Source organism: Equus przewalskii, chromosome 3 (assembly GCF_037783145.1).
Source record: "Equus przewalskii isolate Varuska chromosome 3, EquPr2, whole genome shotgun sequence".
Lineage (NCBI taxonomy): Eukaryota > Metazoa > Chordata > Mammalia > Perissodactyla > Equidae > Equus > Equus przewalskii.
The window spans coordinates 115,805,014-115,822,118 of NC_091833.1; the positions used below are offsets into that span (position 1 = coordinate 115,805,014).

A 17,105-nucleotide genomic window follows, 5' to 3' on the forward strand; every position below is an offset into this window, starting at 1 on the left:
ACAGTCAGCCGTGTGGTTCCGGGGTGTGCGGAGGGGCAGGGGAGGCAGTGACTGTCACGGGCCTCAGGTGACCCTGCCCACCTGTCTGAACATCCGAGAGCAGAAGCGCCATTTGGGATGGGGAGCTCAGACTCACCCGGTGACAAGGATTACTTGGGAACTTGTTAAAAATCCAGATTTCTGGACCCTGCTCCAGGAGATCCTGACACCATGGGTCTGGAGTGGACAATCTGAAATTTAAGGATGCCTCAGATGACTGATCATGAGCAAATTTGGGAACCAGTCTTTGGACAATCACGAGAGACCCTGCCCACCTTCTTGGACCCCCTGCTGGCCTCACACTGGGTCCAGCACACAGTAGGCGCTCAATAAGTGCTTGCCAAACTCCCCACCAGCTGCCCTCGAGGCCCAGCTACAGGAGCCAGGCTCCATCAGAGTGGTGAGTTCTCTTCAGCTCAGCTAAGGGGTGGCCCTAGCACCTGTCAAGGGCCCAGCTGCCCTCCTCTCCAAGGCACGGGGTCCAGGGAGGTGGCACTTGTCCCTCAGCGTCCCCAAAGCCCCAGGCCGGGTCTGGGAGCCAGGCTTCTGTTTTTCGTCCCGCCCCGATCGGGAATGCAGCTCTGGGATTGCTGACACTTCCGATGGCCGATAAGGAGGGGAAGGTCATGAGGAGGCCGGCCCCTTCCCGGGTCGGGGCGGGCCACACAGGCGCAGCCAATGCCCGGGCCGGCTACTCAGGCCACCTGATTGGAGCCTGGAGGGCCGGGCGGGCTGAGAATGTGCGCCTTCCTGCCCTGGCCAGGCGCCACGGTGGGAAGCCTCCGGAGGGGCGGGGGACAGGAACGACGGTGGCAGGTGAGGGGCCTGGGGGGCCTCCCTCCCCCACTCCTTCCCTTCCTTGGCAGCGTCTGCCCCCAGCAGGGTAAGTTCCAGACCACGGGGCCAGGTGTGCCCAGAGGAGCCGCCCCCACGCCGCAGCCCCAGCCCCGCGCTCAGGGTCACCTGACAGCTGGGGCCACGAAAGGGTGTGTGTGAGGGGGTCCACCCCTAAATCAGCCCTCCAGAGAGTGGGCGAGTGAGCCCCACTGCAGGCTGAGATTCCGGGGGCCGAGGAAGCGCCAGGCTGGCGTCCCCACGTCTGGGAAAGGCCGAGCGCTGGACTGGCGGAGCCAGATATTGTCAGGGTGGGACTTGTGAGGTGGGGGCACCTCCCCGCCGTCCGGGGCCTCCTGAGGGCCCAGGCCCAGGAGGCCCTGGTCCCCCGGGTTCTGATCCTGGCTGAGAGCCTGCGAGCAAGTGACTCCGCCCCTCTGAGCCTCAGTTTCCCTGTTTGCAAGGTGGGAGTGCTTGTGTTGGGGGCCGGGCGTCCACACGTGGTCACAGCTGCGGTGGGTGCCGATGACCCTGCAGAGGAGCAGGAGTCCTGGGCTGGGGCCTTCCCTTGTCTCCAGTGCTCCCAGTGCCACAGCCCAGGGGACGACCCCTCCTTCCCTGGGGGAGGGCCTGAGGGTGGGTTTTGCATGGGGAGGTGGCAGTGAGGAGGGCGCCGGGGCCTGACGTGGAGGGTGGAGGAGTGCTCTGCCCCCGTGCTTCTAGGACACTCACAGTGGACTTCGCACAGGCTGCGCCGGGGTGAGGGGGCAGCTCTGTGGCCCCGGGCGGCCCGCTGCACCTCCTTGAGCCTCAGTTTCTCCACGCCTCAGTGAGCTGGTGACCCTCCCTCCCTCTCCCTCAGGGGCAGCCCCAGGCAGTTTTGTTTATGAGATTCTCAGGTGACCTGTGGTGGGACCGTCCTCTTCCTCAATTTGCAGAGGGGACAGGGGGCTCAAGGGGGCAAAACTTGCCCCAGATCACTGACAGGCAGCAGCTGGAACTGGAGGGGCCCTGCCTCCGTCCCCTGGGGTTCCCCAGGTGCTTCGGGTGCAGTAAGGAGAGCCGGGTTCTGCCCCAGGCATCCTATCTGCACAGCTAAGGGAGGCGTGGCACAGAGAGGTCCCGGGGCTGGCCCAAGACCACACAGCACATGCACAGGGACATCGCCCGGGGCAGACAGCTCCAGGCCTGGGTCCCGCACGGTGCGCGCTGTGCCCTTGGTGTCTCTGGACAATGCTGGTTCCCTCTGCGCACACCTCAGTATGTGCCGCCTTGCTGAGGACTTTGACACACTTGATTCTTTAGACCAGGTCTCTGTTTACAAAACAGCTGCCAAGATGGTGTAGAGAGTTCTCACAGCCCCCTCCCATGGCCCATCACCAACCCCTGGCCTGCCCGCCGGACACTCGCTACAGCTGGTGAGCTGATGTTGAGCCGTTCTCGCTAAGTCAGGTCCACGCTTCATTCAGACGTCACCTTTTCACCCAGTGCCGTTTTCTGTCCCCAGCGCCCGTCCAGGACACCACGTTACGTTCAGCCTCCTCGGGCCCCTTGGCTGGTGACAGTTTCTCAGCCTCTCCTGGTTTTTCGTGACCTTGGCGTTTTCTGAGGAATCCCCCTCAGGTGTTTTGTGGAGCGTCCCTCAGTTGGGGTCCGTCTGATGTTCTCGTGACTGGATTGAGGTCCTGGTTCTCTGAGGAGGACCGCAGAGGTGAATGTCTTCTCCCCCGTCGCGTCAAGGGCACCTGCCGTCCACATGACCCCTCACCGTGATGTTGACCTTGTCCCCTGGCTGAGGTGGTGCTGGCCAGGTGTCTCCACTGGAAAGTTCCTCTCTCTCCCCCTCCCACATGGTCCCCTGGGAGGAGGTCCCGTCGCACAGCCCAGCCCTGAGGAGTGGGGGCTCCCCTCGTGGAGGGTGGGGCGTCCACACACATTATCGGGAATTCTCCTGCACGGGGCGTGCGTCTGCTCCCCATTTGTTTATTTACCCAATCGTTTATTTATATGTTAGACTCACGGGTGTTTATTTTGCACTTAGGTCTAATACTAATATAATAGTAATTAATCCAGTACTAATTAATTTTGCTGCTCAAATTGCTCCAGCTTTGGCCCTTGGGAGCTCTCTCTCTTGCCCCTGTGTCCCTTTGACATGACCCATCATGGTGGGATTTCATTCATTCCTTCACTCATTCACCGCCTCACTGTTCTGGCACCACGCGCCAGGCTCATCTTGTGCATTTCCTGGCTCGGTCCCAGACTCAGGCGTTCCTCCAGGAGTCTTGGCCCCTTTGGTTGGAGAATGGGCTTAGAAACCGAACCTGTCTGTGCTCTGGGTGTGCTTGTTGCTACCTGGGTGGCTTTTCTTTTAGGACTTCTCGGCTGGCAGAGCATTGAGACATATATATGGATGCTAACCTGTGTATATGCACATAAGTATACTCACTCATGTACATACACGTATCTACAAGTACACTCACCCATGTGTATACACGTGTCTATAAGGACACTCACCCGTGTGTATACACGTATCTATAAGTATACTAACCTAACCCGTGTATATACATGTATCTATAAATATACTCACCCTGTATATACACGTATCTATAAGTGTATTCACCCGTGTGTATACACATATCTATAAGTATGCTCACCTGAGTGTATACACGTATCTATAAGTATACTAACCTAACCCTTGTGTATACACATATCTATAAATATACTTACCTGTGTGTATACACTTATCTGTAAGTATAAGTATACTAACCCATGTATATACATGTATTTGTAAGTATAAGTATACTAACCGTGTCTATACATGTATCTATAAATATAAATATACTCACCTGTGCATATGCACGTATCTATAAGGACACTCACCCGTGTGTATACACGTATCTATACCCATGTATATACACACATCCTTAAGTTAGTACATATGTGTATTAACTCACGTAGAGAGACATCTCTAACCAGTACTTCCATATGTACCATGTGTATCTGTATTAACTGACACGTGAATTCACACTGTGTCACCAACTCTAATCCATCACCACATGGGTCACTCCAGCTTCTTCCACTAAGTTTGCTGTGACTTCCACGCCAACGGTGAGAAAACTGGCTTTCACCATCACCACCCACTCACTCAATTTTTCACATTTCAGCTCTTCAATACACATACAGAAGTGTGAGAATTTGAGAGCCCTGCCCCCTGGGGAGCAAGGTGGTCAGCTAGAGCCCAGTGCCTGTGAGCGGCTACTGCAGGCCCAGCTCATCACCAGGACCTCAGAGGGCGGCCGTGTCCCTGTGCTTCAGCGCGGCTGTCAAGCCTTTGTAATGCAGCGCTCTGTTTGGCACACCGGCCTCCACCCTGGGATTCCGTCCCACTACAATTGTTTTCTTTGCATACACTAAGTTTCGAGCTCTGTGCTGTAGAGTTTAACGTCTTTTGACAAGTGGGGAGTGTCGTGTATCCACCGTCGCGGTGTGGCAAAGGAGCGTCTCCCCAGCCTGACCAGGCCCCGTGCCACACCTACTCAGCCCGCACTGCTGTGAATTTATGTATCCTGCCGCAGCCTCTTCTCACGAAGGAAACCAGATGCGAAGGCATCCTCACCTCTCATAACACAGAAGGTGGCACAACACGCGGATCCCTCTGCGTCTTGCTTTTCCCCCTTAACGTGTCTCAGAGATCTCTGCCTGCTTGCGGGCAGGGACGTCCTTATCCTTTGTCACAGCTGCGTGCCATTTGGCGCACGGATGGAGTGTGATGTGTTTGACACCTGGGTGACTCCCAAGGTGTTGCTGCTATAAAAGCCATTTGCACCTTGTGGCCCTGCCATCTCAGAGGCTGGCCAGCGTCTGTGCAGTGAATTCCCAGAGGTGGGGCTCCGGTCAGAGGGTGAGCACAGTGCGGGATCAGCACGCGGTTGGTAACCTGCCCTCGGATTGGTCTGAACACAGCATCCCAAGCAAGTCTCTCTGTCTCCTTTTTTTTTTGGTGAGGAAGATTGGCCCTGAGCTAACATCTGTGCCCATCTTCCTCTATTTTGTATGTGGGGTGCTGCCACAGCGTGGCTTGACGAGCGGTGTAGGCCCACACCTGGGATCTGAACCTGTGAACCCTGGGCTGCCAAAGCAGAGCGCACAAACTTAACCACTGTGCCACTGGGCCAGCCCCCAAACAAGTCTCTTGAACCAGCCATGTGCACCTACGCCCTCGTTTGAAACCTCGGCACTATCCTGTGGACGAGACTGTTGTCCCATCTCGTGGGCGGGGTGAGTGAGGCTGAGAGAGGGACAACAATCACCCTGTTAGCAAGAGACCAATCTGGAATCGGGGCAAGTGAATGGGATGTCGGCTGGGCACCCGCCATGTGCCAGGCACCAGGTTATTGGGCAGAGCTCCTGTCTGCGCAGTGCTGGCTCTGACGAAGGGGCCGGAAAGCCTGGGAGGTACAGTGAGGGGCATCTGGGAGAGGGTCAGCGGGGCCCAAGTGAGGCCCAGAGCAAAAGAAGAAGCAGTTCCCTCCCCTCCTCCCCCAACCCCTCCCAGAAGTGGGAGCAATCCAGGAGGGCTCCCAGAGGAAGTGATGGCCGAGCAGGGTTGGAAGGATGCATAAGAGTTTGCCAATGAGGAAAGAAGGCATTCCAGGCCTGGGGGCAGCCCGAGCAGGGCCCTTCCCGTGTGGCACGGCTGGGTTTGGTGATGTGTGGACAGCTCCCTGTTTTCCCTGACCAGCTGGTGGGGCCGGCAATGATGGGAGACCCAGAGGCAGAGGCCCAGCTGAGGAGATCCTGAGACCTCTCCCTCTGTCCATGCCGTGCTCACAGCCACCCCCCAGACCCCGCCTGCTTGTCCCAGTGGTTCATGATCAGAATCTAAAACCCAGAGATGGGGGGCCGACCTGGTGGCACAGCGGTTAAGTTTGCACGTTCCGCTTCTTGGCGTCCCGGGGTTCGCCGGTTTGGATCCCAGGTACGGACATGGCACCGCTTATCACGCCATGCTGTGGCAGGCGTCCCACCTATAAAGTAGAGGAAGATGGGCACGGATGTTAGCTCAGGGCCAGTCTTCCTCAGCAAAAAGAGGAGGATTGGCAGTAGTTAGCTCAGGGCTAATCTTCCTCAAAAAAGTAAAATAAAACCCGGAGATAGGCTGGGGTGGGGGTCGACTTTGGCAGAAGCCTGGTCAGCTGCACAGAGCCCACCACCTGCGGCCTGGGTCCTGAGCTCTGGTCACCGGGGCCCCCAGCCTGGAGTGCTCTGTCTTCCTTGGTCACTTTTGGCCAAACGTTGGTGCCCTGGTGAGCTCTGTCACCCCGTCCTGTCACGCGGCCCCCTCCGTGGGCCACGTTCCTTCTCCTTTCTGGTAAGGGAGGGCCGGGGGCTGGCGGTGCAGACCCTCTCGCCGTGGCTCCCCCCACACCCTACCCTCTGCTCCTTTGCCTGCGCTGAGCCTTCTGCCTGAACCTCCCTTGCCCTCTCTGATACCTGCCCATCCTTCAAGGCCCTGTTCAAACATCGTCGCCTCCAGGAAGCTCTCCATGACTTCTCAGCAGAGTTAATGCCCTCCCTCGTCTCCCTGCCGCCCTCCCCCACCCCCCTTACACTCAGTCTGTGTTTGTCTGACGTTTTTCTCGGGGTGACACTGGGGTTACGGGTTTTGGGAGGAAGACCGCAGAGGTTAAGTGCCTGTCTCCTCGTATCACACCGAGGGCACGTGCTATGGACATGACCTATCACTGGCGTTGACCTTGGTCACTGGGCTGAGCTGGTGTGTGTGGGGCTCCCACCCTGGAAAACGGCGCTTTCCCTCCCTCCACTCGGTACTCCTGAGCAGGACGGACCGCGCACAGCCCGCCCGAGGGGTGTGGGGGGGTCTCCCTCTGGGGGCGGGGCGGCTGCTTCCATCATTTGGGATTCTGCACCGGGCACTCGTCTCTTCTGCATTTCCGCGGTTATTCCTCACTGATTTACGCTGGTGTGCGTCACGGAGGTTTGGTCTACACATTGGGTTATAATCTAATACTGCTTTATTTTGTTGTCAAATTGTTCCTACTTTGGCCACTGGGAGCTCGTTCAGTTGGCCCCGGTGTCCCTTCGACATAGTCTCCTCTTTGTGGGGATCTATCTGTCTGTCTGTGCATCCGTCCATTCATCCATCCATCTATCTTTCTCTCATCTGTCTATCTGCCTATCTGTCTATCATTATCTATGTATCTATCATCTATCTGCCTATCATCTGTCTGTCTATCTATGTATCCATCTATCTATCTGTCATCTATCAGTCTATCTATCCATCTATCTATCTATCTTCTATTTTTCTATTAATCACCTATCTGCCTATCTATCTATCATCTATCTATCTATTATCTATCTATCTATCCATCCCACTTCCTACTTTCTGGCACCAGAAGATGCTCCAGGCTCTTTGAGTATATTTTAAGCCAGGAAATATATTTCACATGCCAAGCCCTGGCTCAGAGCCCCTCCTCCAGGCAGCCTCCCTGGCTGTCTCCAGGCAGGACCGGGGCCTGTCTGGTGGCCCTGTCCTCTCTGCCTGTCCTCCGTCACAGTTCCTCTGGCTGTGCTGTCTTGTCTCCATCGTTTCCTTGGCTGTTGTTGCCACTAGGCTGAGAGCTCTGGAGGGTGGGCCGTCTGCTTCATCCACGTCCCTGGTGCCCGGCACTGGGCCAGACACAGAGTAGGGCCAGCAAGTTTGGAGCTGGGCAATGCTGCTGGCCCCCTGATCTGGCCCCCATTGAATAATAATGGTAATAATTGCTCTCCTTTGTGGAACCCCCTTCTCCACACCGGGCGGGAGCTGGGCCTGGGCAGACAACGAGACGAGAGCACCAGAATCCACGCTCTTCATCGCCCTGTCACCCCTGGGCACGTACTGCAGGGTCAGCGTGGGGGTGAACAGGAGTGGGTGTGCAAGGTGCCTGGACCATGGAGCTGTCCTTTGTGAAGGAGGAAGGTTATGCCAAGGAGAGGAGGGGGATGTGCCCATCCTGCAGCGGGTGGGGGGAGGGCATCCTAGCGGTGGAGGCTCTGACCACGCCCCCGAGACGTGCCTGTGAAACATGGTGGCGGGGTGAGCGGCCCAGGGGTGGGCGTCGCCCGCAGCGGAACCCTGGATGGGGCTGCAGCCCTCACCCTGTTCTCCAGCATCCCGGTCAGAGGGCAGAGAGTGCGGCGGCCGGGCCCCGCCAGGCGCTGTCTCACCAAAGGAGGATGGGAGAGGTCACGGGGCCCCCGCCAGGCTGGAGCCTGAGAGATTCCCCTGCCGGCTGTCTCCCTGGAGAGCCAGGAAGAGACCTAGTGACTGGAAAACAGGCAGGGAAGGGGGTCGGCGTCCCACACGACTCCACCTAGTCAGAGGCACGGGTCACTCATGTCAGGGAGAGACACATCTTGTGCACTCGGGCTCCTGTTCAGGGCCCTGCGTGGCTTGGGTGGCCCACTCCCCACATTGCTGGTGCCTGTTTGTTGGTCATTCAACAAACGCTTGTGGAGCACCCTATCAGCGCCCTTGAGGGACTCATAGTTGTGGGGTCCTCCCTTGTTAACCAAGTGACAGCCTACAGGGAGACCCTAGTTACAGCGTGGATGTGCTCAGGGCCTTGGGGCTGGGGAAGGGCTGGCTCGTCCTTGGGAGGAGGCAATGGGTGAGTGAGACATGTGGGAAACAGACAGGAGGCGCCTTCAGAGCCTGGAGGAGAAGGGGACCCGGGAGAGAGATGTGCAGATGCCAGGGGGCGTGGGGGGCACCGTGTGGTCAGGGAGCTGAGGACCCCAACTGTGTGGGGTGGGCTTGGATGCACACAGCGGGGGGAGTAAAGCAGCAGGCGCTGAGGGACGGAGGCTGGGAGGCAGGGTGGGGGGAGTGGCCATTTCCTGAGATGCGGGGGAAGGCGAGGGGGTGGTGGGCAGGGGGCAGCCGTCCAGTTCCACCGAGAGGAATGCCCCACAACGCTGGCTTGACCCCCAGGTGGAGTTGCCACCCTGGGTGGTCAGTGTGGGCAGACGGCTCTAGAAGTCCCCGACCTGTGCGCTCACACCTGAGGCCGAGTGTAGATGGAGGGCGGGGGGTGCGGGGGGAGGCGGGTAGGAGGAAGCATGGGGGCAGGAGGAGGGGTCTGGAAGTAGGTGTGGTCAGCTGCGCAGACAAGTGGCCGCTGAGAGGCCAGTGAGACGAGGACCGGGCGGTGACTATTGGATTCAGCAACGTGGAGGGTGCTGCTGCCTTGAGGGGGCGTCTGGGGGTGGGGCTGAGGCGAGGCTGAGAAGGGGGGCATAGACCCGGCAGGGGAGCCGCTCTGGAGGTTTCTCAGGAGGGAAGCAGAGAAGAGGAGTAGCCAAGCCAATAAACTGGGGGCTCCAGCCCCTGAACTGAGCCAGTGGCTGGGGATTGACAGCGTCCCCGCGCCTGCGTCCTTGCACAGCCGGGATGACGGGGAGGCCTGTGCGCGTTCCGGCCTGGGCCCCGGCCCGCCCGCCTGCAGTGACCTGGGCCTGGTTTCCAGGGAGACGGTCCTGGCTGGGACTCTCGCTCCCCGAGCGGCCTCCAGGCAGCGTGTGCTGGGCCAGGTTAATGTTTGCGTGAGTCCAGTCCAAGATCCACCCCTGGGTGACCGGGCTCCAGGTGTGTCCGGAATTCTGGGGGTGTCCCACACCCCAGTTCAGGAAAGTCGGGGCTCTGGGGAGTGAGGGCCGATCAGATCGAGGTGTCCCCGGGGTCTCCTCTGGAAGCTGGGTGACTTCCCCAGGATGCCAGGGAAACCGGCAGCCAAGAAGCACCCGCTGTGTGCCCCGCCATGCGCCCTGGCTGGGACCTCCTACTCCTGTCTCCTCTGCTCTGCCCTCCTGGTCACCCCACGACTCAGGGGCCAGACAGTCCAGGGGGTGGGACGTGCCTGTCTTATGTGGGAGAGGTGACAGTGGGACATGCTGGCCCTGGCCTTGCTCCCTATGGAGGCTATGAAAATAGCCTGAACGCCTGTCTGACCACCTTCCTCTGAGGGCCCGAGACGCATTATTTGGGGTGTTGAGGGGGCACCCCTCTTCTGAAACTCCGTCTGTAGAAACACCTTGCCTCCCTGACCGCCCTAGATGAAGGAGCACTGCTGGAGGAGTCCCTGGCATAAACCTGCCCCGGCACCTGGCCAGCTCGCCTGGCCGGCCCAGCCACCAAGGAGCCACGGGGGCCGCAGAGTCAGCAGTTCCCCTGGCTTGAGGGCGACACCAGCCCCAACAGAGCCGGACTGACCAAGGCCGAGGTGAGAGGGGGTGGGCATCTTCGTCCCGGCCCAGGCGCAGGAACTGCTGACCGCTTCCTGCAGGCCTGTGACCCAGGGCGGGGTGGCCATCGGTCATCAGGAAAGCCTGTTTGGCCCCGATATCCTTGTTTTGCAAAGAGGTGTTCCTGAAATTGCGGGGCCCTGCTCTGCTCATCCTTAATCGGGGCCAGAAATAACAAACACAGGCCGAGCCTAGCTGAGTACAGGCACAGTTCTAGCCCGTTCCGTGTGTCCAGTGCCAGCTGGGAGCCGGGCTCCAGGCTGGCAGCTGCTGTCTCTGTCCAGGGATGTTTCTGTTCTCAAACAGGAATCAACCCCTAGAGGCAGCTCCAGGCTGATTTCTGCCCTCACGTCCTCCAGGCCGGTTTCTGCCCGCGTGTCCAGCTCCTCAGACCTGGGTGGGGCTCAGGAATGCGGCACCTTGCGAGATGTGCCGCTGTGTCTTTGTCCGTTTGTCTTTCTAGGAAACTGCGTTAAGTTGGGTCCCATCTGCGTCCTCACAGACATGGCATCAGAGACCAGGAAAGACCAAGGGCTGCTGCCTGGTGAGGAGCCGGGTCAGCCGTGGGCGCATTCACCAGGCAGGGCGTGGGCTGGGGGCCACCTCCCTGGTACTTTTAATATGAAAGGACCTTGAGACCTTGGGTGAGGGGCTTTCTCTTCCTGAGCCTCAGTTTCCCCATTTGTAAGCCTGAGGAATCTGCTTTGCGACCTTGCTGTCCAGTGCCCTGTCTGAGTTTGGAGCTCATCTCCTATACTCCTAGTGTGGGTTCCCAGGAACGCTCCATCGTTGAAAGGCCTGTGTTTGTAGCTGCAGCATCACCAGTGGAGAAGGGAGGCAGGACTGGTTTCGTGTGGTGTATCCCGAGTCTGCTTCAGGCACTGGACGCCGTCAGCTCTGGGCGTTACTTCCCGTCCCACGTACCCCCACCTCTGCCCACTCCCTGCTGAGACGGCCTCGATGTGTTGGTCTTTGTGCGTCCCGGTTCCAGGGTGGCCGGGCACCTCTGCGCTGACTCCTTCTTGCATCCGTGGGGTGGTCCTGAGGTGCTTCTCCACTAACATGCCCCTCCCGAGGCCCAAACCAGCCCCCGTTTGTAAGTGAGGTTTCATTGGCACTCACCAGGCTCGCTCATTTGCTAATATGTCTGCTTTCACGCCGTGATGGCAGGGCTGTGGCAGAGACCCACTCGGTGGCCTGGAAGCCAGCTCTCTACCCTCAGGCCCTTTACAGAAGACATTTGCCGTCCTCTGCTTCGGGATCAGCCATGTGGCTCTGGCAGGCCTTGTTTCTACTACACACGACTGTTGGAAAGAACCAGAAGCCTGGTGGAGTGGAAAGGGGTCATATACCTCCCTCCCGGCCTGCATTCCTGAGATTCACCATTTAAGGCCTGTTGTAGATTAACCCTCAGGGCAACAGGGTGACCTGGGCCTCTCCAGGGCTCCCATTGTCCGCAGTCACCTGGAAATGGAGTTAGCAAGCCGCGTACCCACAGCAGGGTTGTCCTGGTGAGGCCAGGCTTAAGTGCTCTTCTGAGCTGACCCTGTCCCCTGGAAGGCCTTTATACCTAGCTCCCTGCCTAGTCCCTCTTCCTCCAAGACGCGGCCCGGGAGCCTCCAGCTCCAGGAAGACTTTCTGGATTTCACCCTCTTCTCCTTTCCCTCCCAGGCTTCCCTCTGTCACTGCATGGATCGCGCTTGGTCATCTCAGTCTGTCTCCACGTCTGTCTCCCCACTTGTCTGTGAGCCACCCGTGGGTGGGGACTGGAAGGTGGAGAGGGGTTGGTGGGGCCGCAGTCGCTGGGGGCAGGGGTGGCTCCGAACCCCAGGAGCAGAGCTGTCTAGAGGTGCAGTGCGGGCTCCAGCAAGAGGCCGGCGCACGTGCCAGGGAGGCTGTGCAGGGGACCCCAGCGTGGCGTGGGGGGCCTGGCCACCTTTCCAGCTCCAAGGTTCTGTGCGGGTACAGCTCCTCACCGTCCCAGAGAACTGAAAGTGCTCTAGAATGACATTACGTGAAGTTCAAAATCGCCTTTTGTCTTTATATGACCGCAATTCTTGCCGTTTCCCCATGAGCCAAAAAATTCAAAATAAGCAGAACCCGGAAGGCGGGGTGCCCCTCTGGTCCCTGTGATCCGGGAAAGGGCAGAGGCGAGTCATCACTTGACAGACTGAAATTGGGGTTGGGTTCCCCACAGAACCCCAGACTTGGACAGGACTTGCTTTCCAGGGGTTCCTGGGAATCGGGGTGCTTGCATTTAGCACCTTATTGGCAAGTGACAACTGGAATTTGTTACAACCGTGTCAGAGCTCAGAGCTGCTGAGCTGCGAGGGCACTTAGAGATCTCTAAGCTCTACTTTGTTTGAAACGGGGGAAACCGAGGCCCGGCAGGCGACATGCCCTCTCGGAAGGATCCCCAGATGGGCCTCTCTCAGGCGGGGCCGTGTGGGTCTGCCCCGTGCGCAGCCAGGAGGGCCCTGTTTGGAAAGCCCCCGACCTAGAAGCTCGTGCTCTTCCTGTGAAGGCTCTTGTGTGATCCAAGGAAAGTTGGGACGTGCTTGCAGAGCTGGGGTGCATTCTGTGGAGTCAAGGTGCAGTGTGCAGAATTGGGGTGCTCTGTGCAGAATTGAGGTACACTGGCAGAGTTGAGGAGCACTGGGCACGATTGGCATCCTCCTGGAAACCCCCCTGGCCTCGGGTCAAGGGCGCAGCTGCAGAGACAAACAGGATGCGGGGTCTCCGGCTGCAGTGGGGGACAATGGCCAGGATAGGAAATGTGTCCAGACCCTTTATGGATGTGGAGCCCGTCTGAGGCCCCTTTCAACACTGTTTCCAGAAAAACAAAGGGAGCAGGAGCCACACATCTCACATCCTGCACAATGTGGGGTTCCAGAGAGTGGGCTGGAAAACTGGGGCCTCTGCTCACAGGCGTGAGGGGCAGGGGGACGTGTCTAGGGCACACAGCAAGGGAGGGAGGGAGGTCTCAGTGCCCGGCCCAGCTTCTCTCCGCAGCCCCCGGGGCCTTACTGAGCAGTGGGACAGGCCAGCCCCGGGCTGCATGCAGGTGTACTGTGGGGTGGACGGCGGGGCCAGGGCCCTGGCCGGCGTGCCGACCTTCCAGACACGTTCCTCGTTCTTCACATGCCTGCAGCTCTGTCCCCTGCTCCTGGGGGTCCGAGGCCATGGGAGAGGACCAGTCACTGGCATTCGTAAGGAGAACAGACACCTAAGTTTGGCTGTGTTAGGCACTCTGTGCTTGGCCTGTTAGAGAATTCTCGAATCTAGTTTAATCCTCATAATGGCCCAGAGCAAGACCACAGGACAACCCCCAATCCCACGTGGGGCTTCTCTGAGGTCGTGTGACCAGCACAGCAGAGCTGGCCTTCAAGGCGGTGTCAGTGGACGTGGGAGCTGTTGGCTGGCCCAGGTCCTACCCAGAGTGACCGCCTGTCCTGGGGATGATGGGACCTAGAGCTTTACCCTCTGGTGAGAAGGCCAGGAAGGGGAGTCACAAGGCTAGAGGGGGTGCAGCAGGGGTGGGGAGAAAAGGACCCAGGCGGGGCTGGTATTGGCCCATCTGTGGGCATCCACAGGTCCTGGGGCCAGTGCAAAGGGGGCTTGAGTGCCTGTCTCTGGATGGGGGAGGCAGCTCGCCCAGGAGGTGGCCCCAGCAGAGGAGCAGCCGTTCTGTGAGCTCAGGGGGAGGTGCAGGAAAATCCACCCCCCCACGGTGCTGTGGACGTGGCTGAGGGACCTTTGCTGGGGCGGGCACCATCTGTGCCAAGGGCTGCGAAGGGGGAGGTGGAGGGAGCGGGACAGAGGCCCCCGACCACTGGGCTGGGCGGGATGGAAGCTGAACAGGAGCCCACAGGAGGGGTGGGGAGGTGGAGAGGCAGGTGTCCGTGAGGAGGAGGGGCGGCTGGACCTTGTTTGGGCCCAAAGGCCTGGGGCGTGGGCTGGGAGGACATGGGCAGTGAGGACTGAATGTCGCCGAGGCCCAGGGCAGCTTTGGCGGGAGGGCGCCGTGGCCAGGCAGGCGGGCGTTGGCGTGCACTGGCCCCCTGTCCTGGGCCTGCTTCACTCCCCCGTAGGGGTCTGGGTGTGCTGACCAGATGACGGCCCCACAGGGATGCCCAGCGGAACCTCGGAACATGACGTTGTTTGGAAAAAGGGTCTTTGCAGATGTAATTAAGGTGAAGATTTGAGACGAGATCATCCTGGATTATCCGCTGGGCCCTAAATATGGTGACGATGATGAGGGTCCTTGTAAGAGAGAAAAGAGGAGGTGCTCCGAGAAGGAGGCCATGTGACGAGGCAGGCGGAGGCTGGGGCGATGCAGCCACGAGGCCAGGGACGCCTGTAGCCCCCAGATGCTGGGAGAGGCAGGAACAACCCTCCCCTGGAGCCTCAGGGGGGAACGGCAGCCCCTCCCACACCCTGACTGGGGACTCCTGGCCCCCCGACTGAGACAGCATTTAATCTCTGTTGTTTTGAAGCCCCTAGGCTGTGGTGCTTTGTGTGGCAGCCCCAGGACACTGACATGGTGACCACGACAGCTATCCTTCCAGAGAGAGGCCTCTGTTCCCACTCCACAGAGTGGGCAGCCGGTGGGCAGAAGAGCTGCTGGTGGGAGCAGCTGCCCCTCTGCTCTCTGGCTCCCTGCTCCCCTGGGACCCACGGGACGGCATGAGATGCACAGCTGGCACTTAGCCTGTGGTCATGGGAGGACTGTGAAAATGCCTGCCTGGCCCCTCTGGCTCCCTCCACGTGGTCACTGAGCGTGTCGGTGGTGTGCAGGTGGGGCCTGGGCAGGTTGGGGGTGTGCGGACCCCAGGTGCTGGGCCCCTCACGGGAGTGGCTTGCCTGCTCCGGGATGCAGTGGCCCGCTCTGCCCAGGGAGGGGCTTGGGCCTCACGTTGGACCTCAGGAGTTTGTGACCTTGGGGGTGGCAGTGCAGAATTCCAAGAACTTGATTAGAGAAAAGATGGACGGGGTGGGAGGGTGAGGACCGAGCAGGCCCTGGGTGGGAGTGGTGTCACCCAGGAGTAGCGCAGCCTAGACCAGCGGTTCTCAGCCTGGGGTGATGTTGCCCTCAGGGGACAAGTGTCTAGAAATGTGTTGTTTGTCACAGCTGGGGTCGGCATCTAGTTCCTAGAGGTGAGGGATGATGCTAAAACCCTCAGTGCGCATGACAGGCCTCTTCCCACGACAAAAAGCAATCCCCCCAAATGTCAGCAGTGCTGGGTTAGAAACCCTGGTCTATGATGGGCTGCAGTGCCCATCACACCTGGTTCTGGGCTCGTCTTCTAGTTGTCACTAGCCTTGGTCGTGTCACTTGAACTCCCTGAACCTCAGTTTCCGCATCTGTAAAATGGGCACGTTACCACTTAATTTAGAGGTTATTCCTGGTGTTAACTCAGGCCGCGCGTGAAAGCCGGGCCTATCCCAAGCTCGGATGGAGAAGAATGTCACCCTCCTACTCTTGATTCCTGCGGCTGGGCTGCCCCAGCCAGGTCGTGAGAGCAAATGGGAGGGTGGGGCCACAGGGCCGACCCTAGTTCAGCTCCTGATTCTTGTCGGAGTCCCCAGGGGACCCAGTCCAGGCTCCCCAGTGAGCAAGGCTGAGATTCCTGCTCTCAAATCCAGGTCAGGCCTAGAGGCAGAGGGAAGGCAAAGAAGGCAGGAGAGCTTGTGGGCTGGTTCCCGCCTGTCCCCTGCACGTGTCTCCATTGGTTGGGCCAAGGGGCTGGGACAGCACCTGGGCAGAGGGAAGGAACTGCCTGTGTCTGTGTGTGTGAGTGCACATGTCTGTCTGTGTGTGCTCTCACGTGTGCTTGTGTGTGTGTGTGTGTGTGTACAGTAAGTGAAAGAGGAACAGAGAGCAGAGCTGAGATTGGCAGGGCGAGAAGGCTGGCAGCTGGTGGACTTCCGCAATCCCAGGGCCGAGGTGGGAGCCCGGGTGCCCCCTGGCTTCCTGCTCAGAGCTGGGGGCTGGGCTGTGGGCAGGCAGGACAGGGCCCGGAGCTGGTTGAGGAAGGAGCTAATAATCGATGGGCCTTGGCGGTGTCAGCGCAGCAGCACTGGGCCTGCCTCTCGCCGCCAGGCCCGGGCGCAGGGAGGAAGTGGGGCAGGAAGCCGGGGGCGGTAGTGCGCCATGCAGTCAGCCGGGCTGTGGGCGGCCGCCGCCTGCCCGGTCGGCAGAGATAGCCTGCCGGGCCAGCCAGCGAGGAGCCGGGAGCAGCCACCTGGGGCCTGCGGCCAGGCGGCCTGGGAGCTGCCTCTGAGGAGTGGGATGCAGGTACAGGGGCGCTGGGACGGGGGCACAGGGAAGGGGGAGCTGGGACAGGCGGGGCGTGGACTGGCCAGCAGGCGTTGTCCGCCGAGCTGGGTCCTGCCACAGTTGGATCTGAGAGTAGACTCTTGCCTCTCACTTTCTCGAAGACTTTTCTGACACTTTAGCATTGAGGGGAGCAGCACTGAGGAGAGGGGCGGCCTGGAAAGCGTGGGCACCAGGCAGATGACCCCGACCCGAGCTCCGGGAGTGTGGCCAGCACTGGCCAGCAGCGATGGTGTGGTAATGATGTCGGGTTTGATAAAGCACCAGAGCTTCTGTGGTCTCACTGGACTTCTCCTCCACGGGGCGCTCGGTGAGTGTGTCCCGAGGGTCTGGACAAGATGCAGGGATGCAGGCAGCAATAAGAGATTCCAGGTCTTGGGGGTCTCTCAGGTGGGACCCCACCCTGGGTTGGAGCCGCAGCAGGCAGACACCACAAGTCCCAGGCCAGGGGGACCCTGCAGCTGTGACCCGGCCACTCTGAGGTCACTGCTCCTGGGCCTCTTTTCCAGCAACAAAACGGGACAAGAGACCTGCCCAGGGGCACCAACCAGAAAGTTCCGGGAGGATGCAGACCCGGGCCTTCTAACGC

The 17,105-nt window shown here is 59.6% G+C and overlaps 1 protein-coding gene across 6 annotated transcripts in view; it reads left to right on the plus strand.

Moving 5' to 3' along the window:
- The first annotated feature begins 717 nt into the window (after positions 1–717).
- Positions 718–17,105, plus strand: part of SH3TC1 (SH3 domain and tetratricopeptide repeats 1) — a 58,787-nt gene continuing 42,399 nt past the window's right edge. The window contains exon 1 of one of the 6 annotated variants that reach the window (XM_070613409.1): positions 718–855. In XM_070613409.1, coding sequence (XP_070469510.1) covers positions 778–855 — 78 coding nt within the window. In that variant the 5' untranslated portion in view covers positions 718–777. Of the gene's footprint in view, positions 923–15,935; positions 16,478–17,105 lie in introns of those variants that run through there. The other 5 variants (XM_070613410.1, XM_070613412.1, XM_070613407.1 and 2 more) reach the window with 5 other exon arrangements.